We start from the raw sequence: 27,608 nt of genomic DNA on the forward strand, positions 1-27,608 counted from the left end.
AATTATCCACGATTATGAAAATTTCATTCCTAAAATATCTCGCCTCATTTTCAATAATATCCAATTCATTCCAATATCTCGATACTAGCTGAGGCAACTTCTGAGATTTAAAAAGTGCTATTGTAATATCACCAGGTTCACAGCCTCTTTCTGTGGTTATGACCATGAATTTTCTTAGACCAGTGAATAATGGCTCATAAATTACCAGTGATTAATGAATGTTTGATAAACAATCAAAGATGACTCATCATAGAAAATGATCACTTATGCACCAATTGTGGATAAAACCCTTTTTAGTGTGATGGAGAAAGATTCCCCTGAAATCTACAAAATTCGAAAAAACTTCCCGAATTTCATTATTGAAAAAAAGATAGCTATTTATTCAAAATACTTTATTACTTAAAACTACTTTTCAACAATTATTTTTCATCTAAATATTTTATATAATATTTTACATATCATCAAATTCAATATAAATTCAGCAAAAACAATAGTATATATAAAACAATTTCTGCCAAGATGAATTTTGATGCAACAATTTATTTCATTCTGAGTTAAAAGAAAAATATATTTCTTACGCCGATCACAAAAAAATCATGTAAAGTCATAATATGTTCCTCTCACAAGAATGTGCATAGTTTCTTTTCTGCAATACATTCTTAAGCAATATGAAAAATACATATCAAGGCCATGTACTCAAAAAAAATTGCAGAAAAAGTAATCGGATTCAAATGATTTACATATTTTTCGTGATAATTGATCTTTGCATCAAAATTCATGGATGCAGATTACATATGAATTATTAATGGCTATTGTAGATTGTAGTGGCGATTCAAGATAAAACAGACCCTAGCATTTTTTCGGCTCAAAATAAATAATGAGTATAAATTGGATAAAATTCTTAGCAGATGACTCTCTTTCTAGTAGTAATGTACTTGATAAACTGCAAGTCACCTAACCAGACTGTATGTCCAGAGATCGTTTGAAATGGTAGATTTTCTGAAAATTTTCAGCATCTATTGATGTTCAAATTTCCTTCCTTGAACTCACAATTTAGTTTTCCCCCTATAAGATCTACTTACATAAGGCAAGACATAAATTTAGCTACCGACTGTAAACTTCTAACATTTCTAAGAATAATTTATTCATGGGTGCTAAATTTTGATGATGAACGTTGCACCAGAATTTACGAACTATTTGATCTGCTTGGCGTAAGGCAGGTAAACAAAGAAGTAATTGTTGTACTTGGTATAAAACACCAGAAGGTCTGAAAATAAAAATTAATTTTTGTCAATCGCAACATAAACAAGTTATCGAAGAAAAAGTTGGTTCGAAAACATTAACATTACCAAGTATAAGTGAATACACGTTATAGAAGAAAGGTTTATTTGTTACTGACCTCAGTACTCCAACTGCGTCTGACATAGCCGACAATATAGTATCTCTGAATTTCTTCAAAGAATGATTTTCTTCCAGTTTAACATCACAGTTAGTTAACACAAGAGCTTTGAGGAGGTAGTATTCTTCTTTTAGAATTGATAGACTATCAATTCTCTCAATCACTTGGGAACACTGAAAATAAAGGAAAAATTTGGATGAAACTCCAAAAAACAATATTTACTGTCATATTATCATAATTTCAAGTTAGTTCATACAATACCAATTAGCTATTTATTCAGATATTGTTCAAATGATGTTTCATCTTACCCCTTGATACAGATCGGAAGCACCACACTCTTTCAACTGCTTCTCGTCAAGGGTGAAATCTGTAGCAAACCTCAATCTTGATGATCCCAATAACGGAAGACTTCTAAAGGCCAACGTTAGAGTGAGGATCTCTGCCCAGGTACTTTGCAATAGTCTCATTTGATCATTAATGGGTAGATCGGTAAAACCAGGTATCTGCTTGGCCCAACCGATGATACCAACCAATTCCTTATCGAAAAGTTCACTGAGTATGGGTAGGTGACGTAATTTTGGATTTCCTAGCATTGTGTTAATCTCCAAAGGGTCAGGTTCACAAGCCGCTAGCGCTTCGAGCATCTTTATATCTGGAAATGTGGAAATTATTGTTCACTATTGACGGGCGTTTTCATTGACTTTCTTGCACTCATTTCAGTTCTACCACTAAGGGGAGACGTAGGTAAACTACCCCATATTTTTTTGGAGCATTGTTGGTATTTTAATGTAATATAAACTCAAAAAGTATAATACTTGAGAAATTTATAGCACAGACAAAATAACCAAATGTAGCAGCATAATAAATTTCTTACCTTCAAGCTGAAGAACAGACCTTTGAGAAGAAACCACCTGTATCTGGTAAGGACAATCCGGGTTCCGCCTGTATTTCTGCCTTCCACCCCTTACTCTATCCAGTCTCACTCCCTCTTTCAACATGCCAGATCTCAGACACTTTCGAAACCGGCACGCCTGGCACGCTTTTCTCCTCCTTTTATTGATTTCGCATTCCCCATTAGCCGGGCAAGTATATTCTATATTTCCTTGTATGGTTCTCTTGAAGAAAGCCTTGCAAGCCTCGCATGAGGCAACGCCATAGTGAAAACCTGAGGCCACATCTCCACAAACTAAGCAAACTCGTCTTGGTGATCCTTCCGCCTTCAAGTCATCCTAAAAATGATTCGATGAGCATCCCAAACAAATTCCAGATGATGGATCTCAACGCTAGCATGTATTCCAAAAAAAAAAGTTTTACATGCTGTCCCGAAATAAATGCAACGAAATTTGGTCACAAATTCTCGAAACAAAATAAGAAGACCTCTTTTTTTGATTTTTGTTAGGAGGCCCCCATCTTTCGGAGTTACAACCTCCTGAATTTCTCCCCTAAAAATAGACTTCTCTTTTTATCTCAGAATCGGGTTATGCAAAATGTCTGAATTTGGTACATAGGAGTTAAATGATATGCGAAATTGCATAAAACTTCCTATTTTGGCGATGAACTCTTCAAAACCCTTTTTACTGGTCAAAAATGTCTCTGGAACTACTGAATATCAACCGCGCCTTTGAATTCCATGAAAATTGTAAGATCTTTAAAAAGCCCATTCAATCGAAAAACTCGCTTATCACTTGCAATTTTTTCACGAAACGCAATATTTTTAAAAAAATCTAAAAATGTCACCCATCATCAAAAATTCCAAACGAATCTCGAAATGCCTTCTATCACATTTTTATATTTTTCTCTTTCATGAAAAAATCATAAGATTGTTGCAAGCAAGATTTCATTACGATTAACGGAATATTTTTTGACATCAATGATTTATTTATCTTTATCAATATGTGTTTTCGTAATCTGTGTTAATGAATGCAAATTCATTATCAAGGCATCATTCATCAATTGAAAAAATTACTTACATTGAGTTCTAAACCAGAATCATTGTGTGGCTGAGTGGTAGACGAACAATACTGCCTTTCTGGACTACCTGGAGATCTGGTGCTCAATTCGTATTTTGTGCTTTCTTGGTAGTCAATCTGAAAACAACCTAGGTGAGGAATCTCTCTTAACTCAAGAGTTGTGAAAGTGAATTGAGTTGGACCTAGATGGAGCTAGGGTGTATTCCTTCACCGTACCCACTGCTGATATCGAATGATATATCGATGACCCTCTTGGTCATCAATTTATTCCATTTTCGTCGAGGTGGGTGTTGTGTTGTTCTGACGATGTCAAATGATACCGAAACCATGGTCAGCAGAGAGGAGCTCTTCCCCTTTGAGTGCAGTGTCGTCAAACGACATTTTCGTGGGCTTTATGGTCCAATTATAAAGGCACTCGAAAATCCCACATCCTACAGTCAAATCAGGCCCAGCAAAACCCCCAATGCGTGATGAGTGAGTGATAATCGAGGCAACAGTTTAAAAAAACAATTCAACTTACGCTAGGATCATGCACCATTGTTGTACTGGGAGAATACGTGTTGCTATTTGACGGTGAGCACTCGGCGAAACCCTCCACCTCTTTCTTGATGGATGACGAGGGTGGAGGAGCAGCCGAGCTCACTTCCACGTGGACAGGGGTGTCTGTCATCATTGACACCTGTGAACGAAAGTATATCTTTGAGTTGAATAATCTATTACAATGGCTGGAGCATTAGAAGGTGAAATATGGAGGTTTGAGGCTTTGTCTGCTTGTTCAAATTCATAACCAGAGCGTTCATCCTTTCGGGTACTGAACTCAACCGAAGCTGCTTGGTCCCATTTTTTAAATTTTCTTAAATTTACGATTTTCACGAAGCGAGTTTCAATAAAATTGACTCGAAATTTCCTAAATATTGAGAAAAAATTGGGAAAATTATTGATTTAATTCGTTTTAGTCAATTCTGCCTGGAGAGGAGGGTCTCCTGGACTCGCAATTGGCCAGAACGATTCTTAGTACCAAGTGAAATTTGAAATTTGTCAAATTTTACATTTGAAGACGCATACAGAGTTGGGATGAAGTATACGGGGTGTCCCACGGTTTATAGAGAATTAATCGCAATTTTGTGTTGAAAATTGAATTACATTTTTTCTATTTTTCAGAAGTACTAACAAAAAAGGTCAAGTGTACGGCATTTTTGAAAACGCAATCGAATAACCTTTAAAACAAGGTGTCACTCAACCCCCCTTCCCATTTAAGATTTTGGGGGTTGCCATCATCACTCTCACAGGGTTGATTGGAACCAACCGTACGAGGATGTATTGATATCTAGTTAGCCTAGACCAGTTCCATCCATAAAAAAAATTTGAGGTTGAAGTTTAAGGTCAAATAAGTAAACCAGAGTTACGCAATAAATTCAAAAAAAGCCGCCGAAATTGTGAAAATCGAAAAATTGGAGTATCGAGCCATCATCAAGTACCTGTATTCAAAAGGGTTAAGAAGTAAACAGATTTACGAAGACATGATTAATACCTTTGGTGATAAATGTCCTTCGTATGCGCCCGTGAAAAATTGGACTGCAAGCTTTAAAAGAGGAAAATTTTCCATTGAAGATGATGACCGATCGGGAAGGCCAGTTTCTGTGTCAGTCCCCGAAAATATCGATGCAGTTCATGACATGATTTTATCAGATCGTCGAATTGGGCTAAAACGGATATCTGAAGTCAGTAGCGTACCGTAGGGGGGGGCGGTGGGGCGGTCCGCCCCAGGCCCCGCACCAGCATAGGCCCCCAAATGATGGGCAAAAAAAAACCAAACATATTTTAAAAAAAAATTTAAATAACTTATCAGGCCCCATGACGGCAAAGACCTCCACATTATACAAATGGTTAGTTAGTTATTGTTCCGTCAACATTCAAAATACAGTCCACTGGGCAGCTTTCACTCAAAGCTTGCGCAAGTACAATGCGCACGGACAAAAACGGTTAAGCGAGCTGAGGCGTCTGTTCATCCCGAGGGCCCCCTCATCAAAAGCCGCCCCAGGCCCCGAACTATGTCGGTACGCCACTGTCTGAAGTACTGAATATTTCATACGAACGAGTTCATCATATAGTTCACGTCAATTTGGACATGAGAAAATTTGCTGCAAAATGGATCCCCAAATGTTTGAATGTAGACCAAAAGCGTGCAAGGGTAGAAGCATCGCGTTCGATCTGTCCTCGATTTGAAAACGATGTAGACTTCTTAAACCGAATTGTTATTATGGATGAGAAACAAAGCAACAATCGATGGAATTGCGACACTCTGGTTCTCCAAGACCTAAGAAGTTTCGTGTCCAAAAATCTGCTGGGAAAAGTTCTTGCTTCAGTTTTTTGGGATTGCCATGGAATAATCATGATTGATTTTTTGGATAGGGGTAGAACAATAACAGGAGATGACTAATCGACATTACTGACCACTCTACAGGAAAAAATTAAAGAGAAAAGACGCGGAAAGCTGTACAAAGGTGTTTTGTTTTCGCAGGACAACGCCAATGCACACAAATCTCATGTTGCCATGCAAAAAATTCGTGATTTAGGGTTTGAATTATTAGAACACCCCTCTTATTCACCAGATTTGCTCCATCCGACCATCATCTCTTTCCTCAACAGAAAAAAGTTTAAAAGGTCGTAAATTTTCTTCCAACGAGGAGGTTATAAAAGCTGTGGAGGTATGGTTTGCAGAGCAAAAAGAAAAAATTTTTTTGAAAGGTCTAGAGACGTTGCAGAATCGCTGTAATAAATAAATCCATTTAAGAGAAGAATATGTTGAGTAAAAAAATATTTTGACATTGAAATTTTGTTTAGTTCTACATTAGGCTAAGAATTTTTCAATATATCCTCGTATAAAATATCCACCAATACCAAAGTTTTCCCTTTTTGTAATTTTTTCTGATATGGCATCGAGGCCTAGATATTAAGCAAACAAGAAAGTTCCTATAGAGCATAGAGCTAATGTTTTGTAACGTTTAACACTCTTTCAACTCAAAAAAAGGGAGATATATCTTGAACTCTATCATCTTAATGAAAATGCATTGTACATACACTATACGAAATCGATCAGAATTCTAGATCTCAATATATGCCTTCCTGCTGTGAGTAAGATGATTGGACTATTGAGAATTTTTTCTTGCAAATTGACTATAGAATCACTCAGATAACTTATGCACCCTGTATGTAAGGGGAAACGTATGAAGGCAAAATATTCACGAAATACAGAACACAACGTTTGCTACCGTATATCCCCAATTATTATACCCGAAATTCGCACGTCGGTAGTACAATATTTATTTAAAAAAACAAAGACAATTTGGGCGGCCTTGACTTTCGTCTAGACAGCACAGGGCCCACCATTTCGTGCACCGCCTAACGTTAATGCAGTTTTTACCTGGCTATTACGAGAAAATTCGGGGAGAGAGAAAGAGGGGGCCCAACGTGGGTCCATTACATTGCCAAAATTACAAGGCGAGTCTTATTCGCGTTCATTTCATCTGCGGATGACTGGTTATTTTAATTTTAAATTTTTTTAATGAACCCGTCATCTGTTTACCAGGCCCGACGTGATGAATTGATGTTCAGCCTCGCGTTCCCGACCTGGGCGAATGAATTTCTATCGTTCCTAGGACGGAACGAGCCTCGGATATTGGAAGTTATGACGATGCTGTGTACTTGCTTTTAGGTTAGTCACTCCCTAACCAAATCACGGTTAATTTATCTCGCAAGGTCAAAATGGGGTACTTCCCAAAGTCTTGCACGATATGCGGTAAAATTGACATTAATCTCTATTACAATTAACATAATACTGTTCATTTAAAAGGTTCTAGATTTGCCGAACAATCTAAGGAACAAGATTGAATTCGATGATACATTTTTGTAGTACATATATCCCAACATTTTAGACGGTGAATTCACAAAGTTTATAACAATTCATAAAAAGTGCCGGACCAATGCTTGAAATTTAATCGATACCCTTCATCCTACAGGTTTTAAAGGTGACTTCTTTTTTTGACAGAAATTGGAAGTCGAAATAAATCACCTACATAATATTCAAGATGGCGGATTCACATCCCAGCAAGTTCAATGCGATTTAAATTTTCAAGTACGGGACTGTACAGCGCGGCGACACCAGCCGTGGAATAATGAAGGAGATGGCCGAACCATCATTGTTTATAATAGTTTAGAACATTCCAGATTATCAAGAAATTGTGTTAATAACTGTCAGTGTCAGTCAGTGGCGGCGATTGGGCGTAAGAAGTGGGGGGGCAATAAGGTGAAATCTTGAAAGAATGTTAGTTTTTTAAAAAAAGTAGCTTCATATTCTCCAGAAAGTGAGGGGGCAACCGCCCCCCTGGCCTCCCCTAATCGCCGCCAGTGGTGTCAGTGTCTGAGTTTCTTCATCTATTGTCAAAGAAAAATGGTTGAAGTAAGGGAGAATAATTTTGGAGCAGATAATTTGAGGTTTCTTAAGAGCCAAAAAGTTTAAATGAGGGAAATTGAGATCATTGCTGAATTTCAGTAGATTAAAGGTAAAATCTTTTTCTTTGTGTGTAATAATCATGTCATTTCATATCGATTTATACAAGGTGACAATTTAAAAACTTGCCAGGACAATTACGTCGCGACAAGGATGTTTTCAGAGGAAATGCCGGAACGAATTTTTATTCGTAGGGGGACATATTTTGAGCAGAATTGTAAGCCGAAATCTCCTTAACCCTAGGTGTAGGGGCCATCACCCCTAAATTCTTAATAGGTAATAGGCGGTGAGATTTACCTAAATTGAAAGATCACTCTACAGAGGAATACTATGGTTTGAAATTTTTTATTGATTCCTTGAAAGAAACACTTTTTCCCTAACCATTTTTTCGAATCGGCTCGGTTTGAAGGATACAGTTGAAAAACCATAAAAAAATGTCATTTTTAGTTCTTTCTCACAAACGGTTTTATCGAATGAAATGAATTTCGGAATATAGTTTTTCATTCATTTGATTCATCTTTTTCGAAGACAAGATATCACCCACTTCTTCCAGTTTTCTCATTATGACCATAACGTACCATAAAAATGCCAAAAATTCAAAAAACCCAACTCTTGAAACTAAGTTAAACGCTATCTAATGAATATTTGGACGTTTTTTAAAATAAAAGTATTCTTCATATTTGTTCGTATAATGCGCCATTTTCTAGTAATTTGATGTTCAAAAATTGAAAAGTATATGTGAAATTTGAAAAATTGGGTGGTTTGGCTGAATACCACTCTGTTCAAAAGATCCACACATATGTAGTGCCATAGAGCTTGTTATTCTGAAGGTAATTTTGTTTTTCCAGGGTTGGCACAACTCATTAGGAAAACTTAAAATGGCTATATCTTTTTATCAGGACCGAATCGGTTAAAATTGTATAGGAAAAAAGTGTTTCTTTTGACCTCAAGAATATACTGTTGAAATATTTATATGAGTCAAAGACTCACCCTGCATATAATATAATATAATAGATATATGGTCATGGCTCATAATAAAAATTTAAAATGGCTGTATATTTTTATCTAGACCGAGTAGGAAAAAATGGTAAAGGACAAAAGTTGACCAAACATGGGTGTTATGAAAATTGTTCACTCCATGTCTATGAATATGGTGTATATAAAGTTTCGTTTTTCCCACTGTAGGTGGAGCTATTTAGTAATTGACAGTTTATTGTCAATTGATATTTGAAAATGATTTGATTACATTCCTACGACTTGCGTATGTGCTGTTAGTCATTATTGGTGTATGAAAATGTATTATGCAGTGTAGAACGTTAACGGCTTCGACATGTTCAGTTTTCTGAACTGTCAGGAAGCATCTGATCTAATCGCGGTGGCCATAGCTCCGCCATCCTGAATGGTGAAATGATTTATTTTGACCAGTTATACTTTCCGTCAAAAAAATCTCCTGCTCCATTTTCACCAACTTAAACTGTCAGTTGTCAATTTTTTTAAGGTTGCCAACATGCCAAAAATAAACAGCACAAGCGGCGGCAAAATCTAATCTTGCGTTTACTTTGCACCACTATTAGAAAGAATATTGTGTACCCATTGCGAAATTCACATTTTGAAATGAAATTTTATTGGAACCATCTCGAATATTGAAATGCAGTTTGGCTCAGCACAGGGTATTTAGTTCTCAAAATAATTATTATATGCTCGAACAATGAAATTCGACAGTGCTTGCAACGGAACGCTGAACAGCCTAAACCGTGTACCAGCAGACTTGGTAACTGGATTATTCAAGATCAAGGTCGTCTTAAATGCAACGCAACGGTCTCTCGCATACGGTTTTCGCCCAGCCTTGACTTTGTTTTAGCGAAATGAACACGATTTATGTTGTTTGGATCTTATAATCTAGACTGCTTGGGAATGCGAACTAATTTTACATCCAGGTTAAACAGCAGGAAAATGATCACGTGCTTTATCGGAATAACCAATTATGAGGCGATCGCAGAAATATTGATCACTTTACGGATGTCATTTCATTCCTTTTTATGCTGCATTACCAATCCGAAAGCGAATGATGTTTATTCTTCCATTGAAATATGACACACTTCAAGGACACTTTTATACCAAGTGACAGAGAACACCCAGTGTTAATGAATTTATTACAAAAATTTTTTGTAAAAAGATGCCTTGGGATTAAGTAACTTATACATAAAAATTTAAATTTGGGAAAAATCCAACTGTAGGAAGAAAGGGAAAAAATGAAAATGAGTTGGACCTTCACGATGCCTTATGCACACAGGGCATAATACTCCTAACCTAATCAGATGTTCGATTCCTTCTAAGTCTAAGGTGTCTCATTCCAGGCAACTTGTACTTCATGAGTCTGCTAGTTCGTAGAGAATGGGATAAACGGAGTAATCTTCTTCCCAAAATGTTCCACTATGGGTGAATGATCGGGAGATCTAGGAGGCCAAAGCGACAAATCGACTTGATTTCCTTCAAAATGAGTCATGGAGGTCATGTTGCATCTGATGAATACCACAGGCGTTCTTACATAAGCAATAGCATACCATGATTCGAAAATTGTGTGTGCCCTACCACAAAAACTGAGGATTTTGTCTTTCACTGCTTCTAACTCTTGCATCTCTTGCTTCTAAATCATGCATGACCAAATTGAATCTGAATTCAACACTTATCGAATGTTTTTCCATTCAAGGTCCCTGTTAGGCTGTTTTCTGCACTAAGCCTGTCGATCACTTCGCTGTCTAGGAGTGGTAGAACGAACTAAGGATGGTGAAGTAAGTCGAATTCGCATTTTAATTTGCTGCCATGTGCCCTGCAAAATATTGATCCGCAATTGGCCTTGTGGACGTGAAGCGGTCCCGTAGAATCAAAAGTCCCAAAGCTCAAAATTCGGGGTGGAAAGTTATGGATGGCGCATCCTGTATAATTCGAAGTTGGGGGGTGAAAAATATTTGCGAGCTTTGAACAAAAATTCCAGCAGCGGAGTTCATCGAGTGGTTTTGCCAAAAAAGTAATATATCATCATAAGTTAGGCATACAGATGTATCTAATAGTTAAACGAAAATTAATGCATTTAATGAACCATTCTCGGAATATAAGATAAATAGAAAAAGGTTTCTTTCATAAAATGATTTAAGGAGGAATAACAAATCCTTCAAATTTTAAATGTATTTTTCCTCAACTACCGACCTACTATTGATACATTTGTGTTTTTCAAGAATATTCAATGAAAAATCTAGTTAATTGGACAAACAAAAGAGAAAAATTATTTTCCACATTTCTCCGAAAAAAAAAACTAGACTTTGTACACATACCTCATCCATTTAAAGCATTTTCCAGCAAAAATAATCAAATAAAAAAGCGAATCTTCAAAATTGAGGTTCTTTATAAATATTCTCTTTTTACTTTACGTATTGTGTGTAGTATACCTCTTGCTTATTTTTCCAATCTGTGAAATATGTGAAAATGCTGATCTCACTTGAAATACTTATTAATAGTTGTACCCAGAACTACCGCAAACAAATCTTAATAATAATTTATGTCTAAAATTTTCATGAATAAAAAAAATTTCATTATAAACAGAGTTATTCTTTCTCTTGTACATACATTTTCCTAATGAGCTTTATGGCAGAACAAAATTTCCTTCGGCTAACAACAAGCTGAATCTATGGAACTACTGTGGATCTTTCAAACAGAGTTGGATTCAGCCAAAGTACCCAATTTTTCGTATTTCACAGATATTTTTCATTTTTGTATATTAAATTACTTGAAAACGGCGCATTATACGAGAAAATATGGATAATAACTTCATTCTCCAAAATGGTCAAATACCCATTAGTGAGCGAGAGGTGGTATTTTTATGGTGCCTATGAAAGAGATTTGAGTGAATCGAAGAAAAGTAATTGCATCAATGAAAAACTATATTCCGAAAATCATTCCATTCGAAGAAATCGTTTGGATATCTAAGTGAAAATTATATTTTTTTCGAGGATATTCAACATCCTGTATCTTTTCAACGGAGGCGAATTGGAAAAAAGGTACCTCAATGAATTCTGAATTTATTCCGAATTCTGATTGAAACAATAATTTTGGAGAGTTCAGATCGTAAAAGAAGTAAACATGCGTTCGCGCCATGTAAATCCACTCTTAATTTCGCAACAGTAATAATAAAACTATAAAAACCACATGGTCCGCATCAAGAATTGCGAATTCAACATATTATATTACTTCAGTTTCGCAACAACACAGGGGTATCAGCCTTCCCGTCCAATCCCGCCGTAAAAACAAACCACTCACCACTTCGTGCATCCAGCTATCCATGTTCCGTCGGATGACACACATGTGGCGGACGGGAAAACACAAGAAAATATCCTACTTTTCCTCCGCACCTCAACCGAAACTGAACGGTCCCATCACGAGCCGGCAGGAATGATCTGAACGGGAGGCCGAAAAAATTCTGCTAGAAATGTACCGAACCTCGAGCAACGAGCGGCACAATGACGAGAAGCCGGTCCGGAGATGCCGATTTCCGATACCCACGTGCTGGAGTGGGCCGGGCCGGTCGTGTTGGAAAACGCGACGTAGAGAGAGCAGCAGGACCGCGATCACGATTGGGTTATAAGCTGGAGATAATCGAATGCAGTAATAACAACACAACAGCCACCAGATCGACGATGCATCGACGTACACGTCCCTTTGGAGATTAGGATATTAGGAAATAAGAGATTTTTAACGCTTACGTCGCGTCGTTACCCGCGTGCTCGGATAGTGCGAAAGCGCGCGAGTAAAACTGACTCGCAATCTTGTGGGATAGGTGGCGAAGCCAAAACAGTGGCGCCTCTTGGTGGTGCAATGAAAATAAAGATGAATCCTTCCTTACACCAAAATTTCAATGCAGGAGCATTTTGTTACTAGAGCATGCTCGTGAGTTCGCACACCATTAAACAGTGGCAGCGGTATTCCTCTTTATTTTCATAGAGTCTACTCTCGTTTTTTAGCGTCACAATCTTTCGCTACTCGCGCACTTTCTGCAATATACAAACGCGCAGCGAAGATGTGGATCCGTGCATTTTTTTATCCACGTTTCCTTCATCCGAGCGCTTGGTTTGTCCGGAGAGCGCGCGAGTAAAACGAAAGTGTAGATGCGGGAGTGTGGGTGTTCTGAAACATCCTTAAGCCATCATTTCAAAACATGCGAGCCGGCGCGTTTTATTACTCGTGCGTGGTCGTAAGCTTGCACGTCAGAGAGCAGTTACAACGGGATTCCTCCTAATTTGGATAGCGTCAGCAAAGCCTACTCTAATTTTTTGGCGTCGCAATCTTTCGCTACTCACGCACTTTCCGCAATATATAAACAAGCAAGTGAAAATGTGGGACCTTGCGTTTTTTGCTTCACGTCTCACGTTTCCTTCATCCGCGTTGGTTTGTTAGGAAAGCGCGCGAGTAGAACTGTCGAACAATCTTGTGGGAAAGTTGGCTAAGCCAAAGCAGTGGCTCCCTTGGTGGTGCGATGATTATAAAGAATGTTTCATGCAATAGAGTCCCTTAAGCCAAAAGCGGTCGAGCCGGCGCGTTTTCTTAATCGTGCGTGCTCGTGAGCTCGCACGACATAAGGCAGTTAGAGTGGGATCCCTTCTAATTTTCATAAAGTTGCCAGAGTCTGCTCTTATATTTAAGCTTCACCATCCTTCGCTACTCGTGCACTTTCCACAATAACTTACGCGAAAGGAAGATGCGGGAGTGTAGGTGTTCTGCAACTTCCTCAAGCCATCATTTCAAAATATGCGAGCCGTTTTATTACTCGTGCGTGCTCGTAAGCTTGCACGTCAGAGAGCAGTTACAACGGGATTCCTCCTAATTTCCATAGCGTCAGCAAAGCCTACTCTCATTTTTTGTCGTCGCAATCTTTCACTACTCGCGCACATTCCGCAATATACAAACGCGCAAGTGAAAATATGGATCCGTGCGTTTTTTGCACCACGTCTCACGTTTCCTTCATCCGCGTTGGTTTGTCAGGAAAGCGCGCGAGTAAAACTGTCGAACAATCTTGTGGGAAAGTTGGCTAAGCCAAAGCAGTGGCTCCCTTGGTGGTGCGATGAATATAAAGAATGTTTCATGCAATAGAGTCCCTTAAGCCAAAAGCAGTCGAGCCGGCGCGTTTTCTTAATCGTGCGTGCTCGTGAGCTCGCACGACATAAGGCAGTTAGAGTGGGATCCCTTCTAATTTTCATAAAGTTGCCAGAGTCTGCTCTCATATTTAAGCTTCACCATCCTTCGCTACTCGTGCACTCTCCACAATATCTTACGCGAAAGTGAAGATGCGGGACTGTAGGTGTTCTGCAACTTCCTCAAGCCATCATTTCAAAACATGCGAGCCAGCGCAATTTATTACTCGTGTGTGCTCGTCAGCTTGCACGTCAGAGAGCAGTTACAACAGGATTCCTCATAACGTCAGCAAAACCCGCTTTAATTTTTTAGCGTCGCAATCTTTCGTTACTCGCGCACTTTCAGCAATATACAAATGCGCAAGTGAAAATGTGGGTCCGTGCGTTTTTTGCTCCATGTCTCACGTTTCTTTTATCCGCGCGCTTGGTTTGTCAGGAAAGCGCGCGAGTAAAACTGTCGAACAATCTTGTGGGAGAGCTGGCTGAGCCAAAACAGTGGCCCCCTTGGTGGTGCGATGATTATAAAGAATGTTTCATGTAATAGAATCCCTTAAGCTAAAAGCAGGCGAACCAGCGCGTTTTCTTCATCGTGCGTGCTCATGAGCTCGCACGGCATAAGGCAGTTAGAGTGGGATCCCTTCCATTTTTCATAAAGTCGCCAGAGCCTGCTCTCATATTTAAGTTTCACCATCTTTCGCTACTCGCGCTCTTTCTACAATATCTTAAGCGAAAGTGAAGATGCGGGAGTGTGGGTGTTCTGAAACTTCCTTATCCATTATTTCAAAACATGCGAGACAACGGGTTTTATTACTCGTGCGAGCTCGTCAGCTTACACTTCAGAGAGCAGTTACTACCAGATTCCTCCTAATTTTCATAGCGTCAGCAAAGCCTACTCTCATTTCTTAGCGTCACAATCTTTTGTTACTCGCGCACTTTCCGCATTACACAAACGCGCAAGTGAAAATGTGGGTCAGTGCGTTTTTGCTTCACGTCTCACGTTTCCTTTATCCGCGCGCTTGGTTTGTCAGGAAAGCGCGAGTAAAACTGTCGAACAATCTTGTGGGAAAGCTGGCTAAGCCAAAGCAGTGGCCCCCTTGGTGGTGCGATGAATACAAAGAATGTTTCATGCAATAGACTCCCTTAAGCTAAAAGCAGGCGAACCTGCGCGTTTTCCTTATCGAGCGTGCTCATGAGCTCACACGACATAAGGCAGTTAAAGTGGGATCCCTTCTTATTTTCATAAAGTTGCCAGAGTCTGCTCTCATATTTAAGCTTCACCATCCTTCGCTACTCGTGCACTTTCCACAATATCTTACGCGAAAGTGAAGATGCGGGAGTGTAGGTGTTCTGCAACTTTCTCAAGCCATCATTTCAAAACATGCGAGCCGGCGCAATTTATTACTCGTGTGTGCTCGTCAGCTTGCACGTCAGAGAGCAGTTACAACAAGATTCCTCAAACGTCAGCAAAGCCCGCTTTCATTTTTTAGCGTCGCAATCTTTCGCTACTCGCGCACTTTCAGCAATATACAAATGCGCAAGTGAAAATGTGGGTCCGTGCGTTTTTTGCTCCTCATCTCGCGTTTCCTTTATCCGAGCGCTTGGTTTGTCAGGAAAGCGCTCGAGTAAAACTGTCGAACAATCTTGTGGGAAAGCTGGCTAAGCCAAAAGAGTGGCCCCCTTGGTGGTGCGATGATTATAAAGAATGTTTCATGTAATAGAGTCCCTTAAGCCAAAAGCAGGCGAACCAGCGCGTTTTCTTCATCGTGCGTGCTCGTGAGCTCGCACGGCAAAAGGCAGTTAGAGTGGGATCCCTTCTATTTTTCATAAAGTCGCCAGAGCCTGCCCTCATATTTAAGTTTCACCATCTTTCGCTACTCGCGCACTTTCCACAATATCTTACGCGAAAGTGAAGATGCGGGAGTGTGGGTGTTCTGAAACTTCCTTGAGCAATCATTTCCAAACATGCGAGCCGTTGCGTTTTATTACTCGTGCTTGCTCGTGAGCTTGAAAGTGAGAGAGCAGTTAAAACGGGATTCCTCTTAATTTTCATGACGTCAGCAAAGCCTGATCTATTTTTTTAGCTTCACAATCTCTCGTTACTCGCGCGCTCCTGCAACATCCAAATCGCAAGTGATGATTCGGATCCGTGCGTTTTTTACTCGTGAGTTACGGACGGACATGCATCCATTGTTAACTAAAGGGTGGTCCATCTAGTGTTTGGAATTTGAACTACCGATTATTTGACTTTATAAACGTCAACTATTCTTTTTGACGTGACTAATATTTAGTTGAAAGTTTGAAGTTTACGAAATGGGACGCTATTCGCTTGAAGAAAGTTGGGAAATATTAAAAACTTATTTCCAAAGTGGTGAGTCTTCTACTCAAACTGTGAGAAATTTAAGAAAAAAATTCGACAAAAAAAATGTTCCAAAAACCCAATTTGTGGATCAATTTGTGAAGCGTGTTCGTGAAACCGGAATGTTGGTGGATAAACCAACACGTGTACGTACACGTCCGGTCCGTTCAACCGAAAATATTGCTGCTGTGGCTGAAAGTGTGCGTGAACAACCATCAACATCAGTTCGCCATCGTTCTCAACAATTGGACATTTCACGCACTTCTTTGATGCGAATTTTGCGTAAAGATCTTGCCATGAAGCCGTATAAAGTTCAATTGGTGCAACAGCTAAAGCCAATTGACCATCCGAGTCGTCTACGGTTCGCAAATTGGGCGGAAAATTGTTTGGCGGAGGATAACGAATTTTATCGAAAAATCATCTTTTCGGACGAAGCTCATTTGCACCTCGGTGGTTATGTTAATAAGCAAAATTGTCGCATCTGGAGCACAGAAAACCCGCACGTCGTCATAGAGAAGCCAATGCACCCACAACGAGTGACTGTTTGGTGCGGACTTTGGTCTGGCGGCATCATCGGTCCATTTTTCTTTGAAAATGAAGCAGAAATCGCCGTAACCGTCAATGCCGAGCGCTACCGCGCAATGTTGAACGATTGGTTCTTTCAAGAAATTGAAGCTGACGATGTTTGGTTTCAACAGGACGGTGCAACGAGCCATACAGCACACGCCACAATCGATGTTTTACGCCGCATTTTCGGAAATCGAATAATCAGCAGAAATGCTGATGTGAATTGGCCACCAAGAAGCTGCGATCTGACGGCATTGGATTATTATCTTTGGGGAGCGGTGAAAGATAAGTGTTACGCCAACAATCCAGAAACAATTCAAGACCTCAAGACCGAAATTCAAGCTGCTATTGGTGAAATAGAGCCCCAAACAATCGAAAATGCATTAAAAAATTGGGTGGAACGAATAGGCTACTGCCAAGTCAGCCGTGGTGGTCATTTGGCCGAAATTATTTTTCATAAATAAATGTCATGAACCAACCTTTTAAATAAATGTTCAACCATTGAAAAATATTGAGCAGTTTTTTTTTTATAGCAAAATTAAATTCCAATTTTTAAATGGGCCACCCTTTATATCATACGCTTCCGTTCTTCAACCGCGCTAGGTTTTTGCAGAAAGCGCGCGAGTAAAACTGTGGCGCAATATTGTGGTAAGGTGGCGCCTCTTTGGTGGTAAAATGAATATAAAGATGAATCCTTCATGCAATTGAGTTCCTCAAGCCGAATCACTGCAGGCACGTTTTCCTACTCGTGCGTGCTCGTGAGCTCGCATAAGACAGACATAAGACATGAACAGCAGGATTTTCATAGAGTCAGCTGACCTCGTCTCATTTTTGCTCAACAATCTTTCACCACTCGCACACTTTCCACATTATAAATCTGTTGTTCGAGTACACACAAGTAAATAAAGATATAGCATCCAACTTAATCTTGGTCAAAGATTTTCATCTAAGAGTGCATTCTAACTTTTTGGCTTCACAAGCACGCTAGCAAATGTACGGATCCGGGCGGTTTCATGCTCGTGCGTGCTCAGAGGGCTAATTTCTGGATACCTTTTGCGAACAAGCACGAATGACAAACTCACGAACCCGCATTTAACATTATCATAGCCTCACATCTATAGATTTCTCCACCCTCTTTCCCATTTGGGTAAGGCTCGATCTCAGAATTCAAGTTTAGAGTATAAATAAAAAAGTTGCATGAAAACCCGAGTGACCATTCAACTGAGTTTGCCTGTTTCGATACCTTTGAACTATAACTGTACACGTACGTGAGGTTTATGTTTATTTTTATTAATGAGAATATCGGATAACGGAATTAAAAAATAACTTCCAGGTGATCTGGGAATTGTAGTCTTACCTGAAATTGTTCGCTAATTCACATATTTCCGGAAATATCTGAAAAAAAAAATTTTAATCAACAACCTTCCCTTATATAAATTATGGTTTCAAAATAGAAACAAATCGTGCGATTTCTGACACTGGCAGAATAGAAATTGTTTGATTCAAAAAGGTTTGCTATAGAGATACCTGAAGTATTTACAGCACTATCTTCTTTCGCTTTTAAGGACAACAATAACTCATTTGTGGCCAGGCCACGTTAAGGGTCTGGATCTGTAGTAATTCCATTTTAAGCACACCAGAGGCAACGAGGTGACTGGATGCCAGGGTATTGAAGGAAATGAAGAAGCCGATATACTAGAGAAATGGCAGAAAGTTCAACAATGGAACAACCCTCACAGGCAGAAAAATTCGTGTGCCCCGCCGACCTGCACCAAAACCTCCTGAAGCTGCCACGAGCTGACAGAGACAATTATGTTGTCTCTTGTCTCTGCGAGCTGAGCTTCAGGTCATCGGATTGATAACGAGACATTGTCGATGCTCCTACCGCATGAGCCATAGCCTACTAGAAGTTCTAGTAGCCTACTAGAACTTCTAGTAGGCTATGCATGGGCAAGTCAGCAGACGAGACATTCAGGCTCCGCGAATCTACGAATCTCCCCCAGAATATCTCAGGGTTTTAGGTTCCAAGAATAGGGTGAAGCACTAATGAAAACCCAGAAATACCATACCAAAGTCACGAAAAATAAATTAGAAATTTATTCAAGATTTGATCGATTAAAATCGATTAAGACTACGCTTCGGTGTTCAAATATTGACTTGTTTGTAAACCTTCCATCTCCATGAATACGAACCTAAGGGCAACAAATATTTTGAGATTATCAGATATATACTAAAATTTTTCGGTCTCATCTCTCGATTGCCATTAAAATAATTCGATGGAATACAAACAAAATTATGTTTGCGAGCTGGGCAGATAAGGGTTACGTGAACTTCTATGATATCACGAGAAAAATTCACATCTCGTTTCTTTCATTATTAGTAATCTGCACGTTATTCGACAAAAATTACGTTACATTCTGATAAATAATTCGATTTACGTCCATGACCTTTTCCACAATATTTCGATAACGTTATTTATATTTGATAGCAGGCAATTAATATTTATAGCGTGGGGTAGTGCAAGTTACAAAGTGTATTGAATGCCAATTAAAATATTAGGCTACTCTCGCTAATCCAGAAAAATTTTACTTCGGTTCATTATGAAATACTAAAAGTTTCTTCATCGAAAGGATAATTCTGAAAGCAATTCGAAGAATATATTATTAAAAATAACAGAATGATTGGGTTAATCAATGCTTCATTCACGTTTAAACAAACGAATTCACTATTATCTGAAAAAAAAAAGATAAAATCGATATTCTGTAAAATGGGTCCGACGATTTTGTCACAAATTGCCGATCATCACCGACCATCCATTGTTCAATAAAAAATACCACATACACCGAATCTTGGTCAAACGATATCCTCTGACTAGTAGCACCCTGATCACCTTGAAAATATTCAAAGCTGCATCACGTTACCAACGGTCAATGCCAAGGCCGCCTCGGCATGTTTGTTATGTTTCTCCTTCTCATGAAAAATCATTACGCGGATTAGAGTAAAAATAAAATAAAGGTACCGCCAGTTTTCACTGCTATCGTCTGCCAGGGAGTATAGATTGCTAACGCTAAGAATTTGCGATAATATTGAATTTATGGAGGTGACACTTGATGGAAAAATTATTTTCACTAGAATGGGCTATTTCGTTCACCCACCTGAAGATGCTATTGTGATAGCGAAACACGTGTAATCAGGTGTGGAAGCTAAATGATTTATCCTAGTTGCGGTTCTGTATTCACGGTTGCAAATAAATTAAAACCATCACTTTTTCCGTGGTTTAATAACCTTCATGAAATACACCAATAGACAATAGATAATACAGCAAAACGTATGAGCATCTGTTGGCATTTCTTGGGAGAATAATCTCAACTTTACTTTTCATCATGAGATGTGGTTAATGTTTAATTTTGCAAAGGTGAAAAAATGTGTGAATTTCAGTATATTTTCTACTTTTCATAAGGAGATTGTTGAATCCACACATATTTTTATTTTCATTCAAATTTACACCTTCATTATTTTAGCAATACAAGTTGATCATGCATTGCACCATTTCGACATCTGTATGCGAGGAATTTTTTCAATACACTGTCTAACAAATTGTTAGGGATCACGTATAAATTTTTCCTTTTTCGTGGATTTTGTCAAGTTATACAATATCGTGGAACATCTGTTATACATCTGCTTTTTGAAGAAGAACTGGGATATTTTTAGTTTTCATCATATTCTTTTTTCTTGTCAATTCTTGCCCTTTAAAATCGATTAATTGTAATAGGCTGTAGATGGTGGCAAGTTGTATTTACTGCTCAACCTGTTTTTTCTCGTCTGGACGCATAGGTTCGATATGAATTGACAATATCGATGCAAAAGTAAAGCCGAGAACACGTTTGGTTTTTGTGCAACTGGAACAAATTATACGAAATATTATGTTTATGAGGGAGGTCGGCAGCTCAGTATAACACCTGCTGGAGATCGCATTTTGATTATCAATGCTAGGAGGAGTATGGGATTCCTACATCCCGGCTCAATAGATCACTCAGGGTTGCAACAGGAGTTTGACTGCACCGACTGCACTTCGAGGTTTGAGAACACTAGACGGGCACCCAATTTTTTATCTCATTCATAAGCTTTGAACCTGAATAGAAATATTTTGTGAAGAAAAGGATCGGGTTTAATTGTGTTTCACTTTATTCGGTTTTTCTAGTAGTTAATGGAGGGTGAAAATTCCTAGGATAAAGAAGAACAGAATATCAAGCTCCGATCCTAATTAAAGTCCCAGTAGGAAAAAGTACCTGAAGGATAATAAATATAACAGGGGGGAGGTGTAATGTCAAATTTTTTTCAAGACTATCGAGTACACTTGAGAGACTTGATTGAACCAGGTTTCATTGAGGAATCTTTCTGAGATGGCTTCAATTAGCTTAAAATAAGGAGACGATATATTTTCTTTATCCTAACCTAAAAATTATTATCGAATACGCCAATCTTAGCAACATCAAAACATGTTCCTTGAGAAATGATGATCATTCTTAGAACATAATTAATTTTCCCCACAGTTTAATGAATTGAAAAGTACATAAATTAAGTTCCAATGTTTATTCAGTCATTTCCAAACTTCACATCTTTATCATGGAATATAAGTATCCGTAAGTTCAGGGTATAACATAAGGATCAAATGATGAATAAATAATTACATTCAGCATTAACTTCATCAATGCTACCACACTTTGAAGCTATGCCAAATCCATTTTTATTCTTATTTATTCAAATAGGCTCATAACACTTCTATTCTCTTCATATCAAAGCTCTTCTCACTTACCAAATATTGATAGTGATTGATGCATAAATTGTAAATAATTTAAACTTTATTCTGGAAGATGTAACAACACTGATAATGTGTGAAATTGGTCAAATAGACATATTTTTAAATTTCTATTGACATTGCCACAAATGCAAAAGCACCACCATTTTACAAAAGCATAGAAATGCAACTCAAAGTGTTTTTCTTCTCCGATTGTCAAATGTATAAATATTTTTCTATGATTTAATGAAACTACCAAGATTACAACTACAAATGGAACAAGTTATTATTTATTTCAGTTGTAATCTACCGTAAATCTAGCTGACTGCTGACAATCGAAAATCTCAAGATCAATCAAGAATCTGTAATCATTAGGACAAAAGATGGAAAAACAACTTGGTTACTCTATAACTAGAAGAACTCATGCTCTATGGCTGAACCTCAATTTTCCGATTCCAAAATAATTTTTCATTTAAAAGTTTATTTTGTAAATTAGAATAATCAGATCAAGTCGAATAATATTTCCGACCAAGATGTGGCCTTCTGTGCGGAGTTTAATGCCTCAATGTCAAACACTTCATTCAATATTGAATCAACAAGTTAGAGTGAGTTCTCCTTAATTTAAAATGGTCTAAATTAGGGCCATTAACACTCTTTTTCTGCAGACAACTTACATCTTGAAGCGGAAATTTCCCGTACAATTGCACAAAAAAAATATGCCACCCAAAACTCTACGAAGCAGGCACTACGTTTATGAATTAGTCAAAGATACAACAATTGAGAAACAGCCACAATTGAAATTGATCTTAACAGCACATGTAGAAGGTTTGGGTAGTAAAGGGGACATTGTAGAAGTAAAACCTTCCTATGGTTACAATACTTTAATATTATTACAAAAAGCAGTTTATGCTAGTGAGGAGAATATTTCTAAGTATGCTAGTTTGAAAGATGATGTGGAAGACAAACCCTCATCTCCTCTAGTACCCATGGTGAGTAATGATGGGATTTTCAGCCTATAGCCCCATAGATTATCAATCAAAGTATAGCCCTCACAATTGAAAGTTTTTTCCAGTGTATGCAATCTTTAGCTAAAATGACTTTATCAGTTGTAATGAACATGGAATCACCTTGGGAGATTAAACCTTGGCATATAAAAGTTTCCTTCAGGAAGTGTGGGTGGGAAGTACCTGAAAAGGCAATTGTTCTTCCAGAAATGCCAATTAAAGGCCCTAATATGAATATAGAAGGAAAAGAATTCTATATTACTGTTGTGGTAAGCTCAGGCTAGAGGTATTACCTACCAACTCTAATGTTTCATACTCTTTAGTTTAGTCCAAAGGAGAAACAAGAAGTAAAATGTAGATTACATCACTGGAGTACTGATCCATCAGATAGATTACCATATGTAAAAGAATTTTGGAAGATACCAGTTGAATCTGTGTTTGCTGATCTTGAAAAGTATGAACAGAATCAGTTGAAATAATTTTGCAATATTTGCATCTTTTCAATTTGAACTGAATTAATTTATTTATTCAATGGTAAGTTAATAGGAAACAGTTATTATACTCTACACCTAATGGGTAGAAGGGATACATATTTCACTTTGAAAGCACAGTTGAAGTTATCAGAAATGCAGATATTTAAAAAAATTTATTTTGAGTAATTTACAGTAGATGATTATTTAATAAAAAATAACTATTTATTATATTTCAATAAACTCCTAGGCACTTAATAATTGATAGGTATCTGAGCCCTTGTATAAAAGATAACCTTGGATATTTAGAGTTTGTAACAAATTATGGAATTTTTCAGAGGGTATACTAATTTTTTCCCCCAGTTCCTGTATTTCTCTTGTGGTAAATAAAGATTTCGATGTTGTTTTAGAGAGTTGCTGAAGACCTGTCAGTAATCTTAGTGCCTGTAAAAAAATTAGAGTATTAAAGAAAGAAAAATTTCTTGGAACAATACCTGAATTATTTTTTTGGAAATAGAAAATAGAGTATATAGAGAATTCTTTGATTTTTTTCAATAAAGTTGACAGAAAATTCTTATAATCAACTTGTTTACTAATCTAGCTACTAATGATTTCAATAATTAATGTTCTTATCGATAAATGAGTTAATTAAATCACTATCTTTTGTTCAAATCAAGAAATTATGAAGGAACTCACTTTATTTCTACTGCTCATTCCTGTACTGTTTTGGGATCGGGTTGTGTTTAATAAGCCAGTTTCATCAGTGAATATGTCACTCAAACTTCTTTTCATTATTTCTACAATATCTTCTGCATCTTGGGTGGTGGCTTCTTCTCTAAGTTCAAGTTTTGCTCTTGCCTGAAAAATGTATGTTTATTTGCACCATGATTAATAGAAAAATATGTGAACAGGTATGAAGAAGCTAAAATGGAGAACTGTTCTAAAAAAAATTATCTTTGTTCTAGAATTACTGGCAGATGACAAGTGAGCTCAGATTTCAATGGATTAAATGTATAAAATTGGATATCCACAATTAGCGCGCCCAAATATTTGATAGACATTAACAGATCAAGGAACCAGAAATAAGTTATGAATGAATGAATGAATATAATATACAAAGTACTACCTTCGTTGTTCTTGTTTTACAGTTTAGAGTAATAATTAAGGATTTTCAATCCAGGGCACTAACTATGTGCCTCAATAATCTAAATTTTCAACAAAATCCTGTGCTGAACCTGTTCACATAACATTTCAAAATGTAAGGGATTCGGAAAATATCTTACTTGGGTAAGACGAATCAAGGATTGAAGTTGCCTAGTGGTAACTGGTGTGCTCTCCCCTGTTTGAAATCTTTTACGAAGGCTCAAATAAAACTCCTTAATCACTTCTTTCGCACCATCTGATAAAACTGGATTGACGTATTTCTGAGCATAGGCTATATATTTTCTGAATAAATTATGTGGAAGAAATTCAATAGATTCATTCTGATGTATTTGGAGCCTTGTTCTGAAAACAAATTTTGAATTATTCAACATATGAGATGCTCAAATAGGTAGAGTTTTTTCAGTAGATTATTCCACAGTGCGCCAAATAGTATAGCAATAATTCAAAAGTTAGAAATTTTCATGAGAATCTGAAGAATTTTACCTCAAACTCTGTTCACTGGTTGATGTTTCCCTACAAGTAATCGATCTCAACATAGAGCTGTTGTTTGCGCTAGAATGCATTGCTAAAATATGTCTAGACAGCAACATGTCTATTTCCTTGAAAAAAAAAATTACCAAGTCAATAAACAGATAAAAAAACACACCCCTATTTCTGCATCAAAATAATAATATTCACCTCATCAGGATTGTCCAAGAGTATGAATATAAGATCAAACCGGGACAACATAGGAGCACTTATTTTGAGATTTTCTGCAACTGTTTTAGCTTTATTATAATGACCTCCTGCCGGATTAGCTGCCGCCAAAATTGTGGTTCTGGAGGGTAGGGTACATGTTATTCCAGCCTTTGCAATGCTTATACTCTGTTGTTCCATAGCTTCCAGTAGAGACTTCAAATTTTCTATTATAATTTTGATGATGAGAATAAATTAATCACTCACAGAATGCTGGTTTCGCATTTTATCGAACTCATCAATACAACAACAGCCTTGATCAGCTAACATGAGGGCACCTGCTTCCAATGAATAATCACCCCCTCCTTCCCTAGTTAAAGTTACAGTCAATCCCGAACTGGTACTTGTGTTTCCGCAAACATATACCCCTGAGGACAAATATACCAATTCCAATTATTGCAGGGTCTTCTTATTTCAATGTCAATGAAATTATTATCAATCGGAATTGATTAAGATATATATCACCCATCACCAGAAAGACCTTGGATTCGGTCTAATTTGACTCCATCAGTGCAACAGAACTTCCACTATGATAATATTTAGAATCATCACATGCAAAATATTTCAAAACTTTGTAAATCATTCCATGAAATGCTCACCTCTAGGAGCAACATTTGTGCACGCTTGAAGCATTTGAGATTTTCCAAGACCTGGATCTCCAATCATCATGATGTGAGACTCCGCCCTTGCTGAATTTCTATTGGTTCCACCGAAAAGGGCAAGAAGTAGACCAGCCTTCACGATTTCATGACCATATATACTTGGGCACAATGACTGAACCAAATATCTGAACAGCATTGGTTCGGCATGTATTTTCTATAAGATTAATCGAAATTATGCAATCAATATAATGGAATTGAATAATATTCACCTGAATGGCATAGTAATCTTCCATATGGAAAGTTATACGTTCAGAAGCACCATAGCTACCCTGATTTCTATTCTTATTATTTGAAACGGCAAGTCCTTCCATGCACATTGTAAAAAGGGATGGTTGATTATTTTTAATCATATTGGATTCTTTTTTAACCTAAGGATTGATTCGAAATAAAAGGAATACATAAACGATTCGAATTAGGGGTGAATTCAGCAAGAACAGTTCTTGTTAGATTCACACCCGACTTATAGTTAAAAGTAGGTGAAATCAATTTACTTTGATTATTCCTGTTATTGTAATATCATCTCCAGGCATGCATGAATTCACCAAATCCTCTGTTAAACCACATTCAAGTGTCCTTGGAGTACGACCATTCTCATACTGAAATTAAATATAATTTTTCTTTCCCAAATAATCGAAAATTGTCTTCTCACCTGATCATTCCCTATCAATTCTTGAATTTTTATAGTTTGACAATTAATGGTTCTTGTGTGCGGAGATGAGTGCAATGGTATGAAATTACTCTTAAACTGGCAACCTTTAGTGAGACACTTCAAGGGATAAGTAAACATTGAATCTTTCTGCTTTACCATCTGTGTTCCTTTACAGGAACTACAAGAGAAAGCTAGATATTCACATTGTATTTTGGTTCCACTAGCTTTAATCACTGTGCCCCGAACACTACTGAGTTTTTCTATGAAATAAAGAAAAAATTTCAATATTTTGAGCGAATTAGAGCTTCAATCTCACCATAAATATTTACTTTGAGATCTTTCAATTGCAAAATTGGTTCATAGTTTATAATTTTGGCCCGTATTTTCCCTAAATTTGAATGAAAAGTTTCCAATGTTACATCTGAATCATCTTCAGTTTTGGAAATAAAATCCTCGCATATTGTCTGGTGCATGGCTAGGCCGAAGCAGTTCAAAATATATTCAGTATTGCTAATCAGTTCAGTCTGAAAATCCGACCAGTGGGTGAAAATTTCTTCCTCCACCAATAACTTATAATCAAGTACAAAGCATTTCGTTTTTTGTATCATGTTGAAATCAAATATTCCATTATTTTGGTCGATAAACCTTCTACACATTTTCATTTCCATCAGCAAAATGCTCACATCGATAAGGGCTGGAACGTATTAAAATAATTTCTTCCCAATACATTTGTACAACAAGAGCGATATACCTTCATCAGGAAAATAAATTTTGAATCCATAATAACCATGTGACGGCTCAGTATCTATAACGCTCACTTCAGTTAAAATTTTTCTTTTAGGATTACTTTTATTCTTATTTCTAAAGACAAATTTTTTATTAGAATTGTTTCCTCGAAAAGACATTTTTAAACAGCCAATTCAAAAAGGGCTAATCTTCTTTCAAATTATTGTTGAAATGAATAGCTAAAATCAAAATATTATGAACATTTTCCTTTTTCACATTTTCACCTCACCAAAATTCAAAAATGAGTGCATAGAACAAAGCAGAACCAAAGAGAAACACAGAACCAAAGAAAAGTATATCTTTGACAGATCATTTGTCAAAAATTATTTTTTCTGTAATCTGTCAACTGTCACATA

At 37.4% G+C, this 27,608-nt stretch overlaps 4 protein-coding genes across 6 annotated transcripts; 2 read left to right on the top strand and 2 right to left on the bottom strand.

Moving 5' to 3' along the window:
• Positions 1-377: 377 nt before the first annotated feature.
• LOC123307535 (steroid hormone receptor ERR1) lies at positions 378-21,959 on the bottom strand. 3 transcript variants are annotated; one of them, XM_044889891.1, is made up of 8 exons: positions 21,801-21,959; positions 18,342-18,379; positions 3,890-4,048; positions 3,370-3,486; positions 2,274-2,628; positions 1,708-2,051; positions 1,400-1,572; positions 378-1,267 (listed from the first exon to the last, which is right to left on the bottom strand). In XM_044889891.1, the coding sequence occupies exons 3-8, from the start codon at positions 4,040-4,042 to the stop codon at positions 1,105-1,107; spliced, it is 1,305 nt and encodes a 434-aa protein (XP_044745826.1). In that variant the 5' UTR covers positions 4,043-4,048; positions 18,342-18,379; positions 21,801-21,959; the 3' UTR covers positions 378-1,104. The 3 variants fall into 3 exon arrangements, with proteins under 3 accessions (XP_044745826.1, XP_044745827.1, XP_044745825.1); XM_044889892.1 differs by lacking the exon at positions 18,342-18,379 and having other exon boundaries at positions 21,801-21,958; XM_044889890.1 differs by lacking the exons at positions 18,342-18,379; positions 21,801-21,959 and adding an exon at positions 12,194-12,554.
• LOC123307151 lies at positions 16,714-17,448 on the top strand. The gene has a single exon (XM_044889369.1). The coding sequence runs from the start codon at positions 16,714-16,716 to the stop codon at positions 17,446-17,448; it is 735 nt and encodes a 244-aa protein (XP_044745304.1).
• A 328-nt stretch (positions 21,960-22,287) lies between the features above and the next one.
• Positions 22,288-24,378, top strand: LOC123306855 (39S ribosomal protein L9, mitochondrial). The gene is made up of 5 exons (XM_044889029.1): positions 22,288-22,387; positions 22,448-22,771; positions 22,855-23,055; positions 23,110-23,320; positions 24,222-24,378. The coding sequence occupies exons 1-4, from the start codon at positions 22,316-22,318 to the stop codon at positions 23,263-23,265; spliced, it is 753 nt and encodes a 250-aa protein (XP_044744964.1). The 5' UTR covers positions 22,288-22,315; the 3' UTR covers positions 23,266-23,320; positions 24,222-24,378.
• Positions 23,420-27,518, bottom strand: LOC123306854 (DNA helicase MCM8-like). The gene is made up of 12 exons (XM_044889028.1): positions 27,218-27,518; positions 26,783-27,160; positions 26,467-26,726; positions 26,309-26,413; positions 26,027-26,185; positions 25,755-25,971; positions 25,363-25,523; positions 25,099-25,311; positions 24,904-25,019; positions 24,540-24,762; positions 23,953-24,114; positions 23,420-23,700 (listed from the first exon to the last, which is right to left on the bottom strand). The coding sequence occupies exons 1-12, from the start codon at positions 27,369-27,371 to the stop codon at positions 23,503-23,505; spliced, it is 2,346 nt and encodes a 781-aa protein (XP_044744963.1). The 5' UTR covers positions 27,372-27,518; the 3' UTR covers positions 23,420-23,502.
• Positions 27,519-27,608: the final 90 nt, after the last annotated feature.

This window comes from Coccinella septempunctata, chromosome 2, assembly GCF_907165205.1.
Source record: "Coccinella septempunctata chromosome 2, icCocSept1.1, whole genome shotgun sequence".
NCBI classification, from domain to species: Eukaryota; Metazoa; Arthropoda; class Insecta; order Coleoptera; family Coccinellidae; genus Coccinella; species Coccinella septempunctata.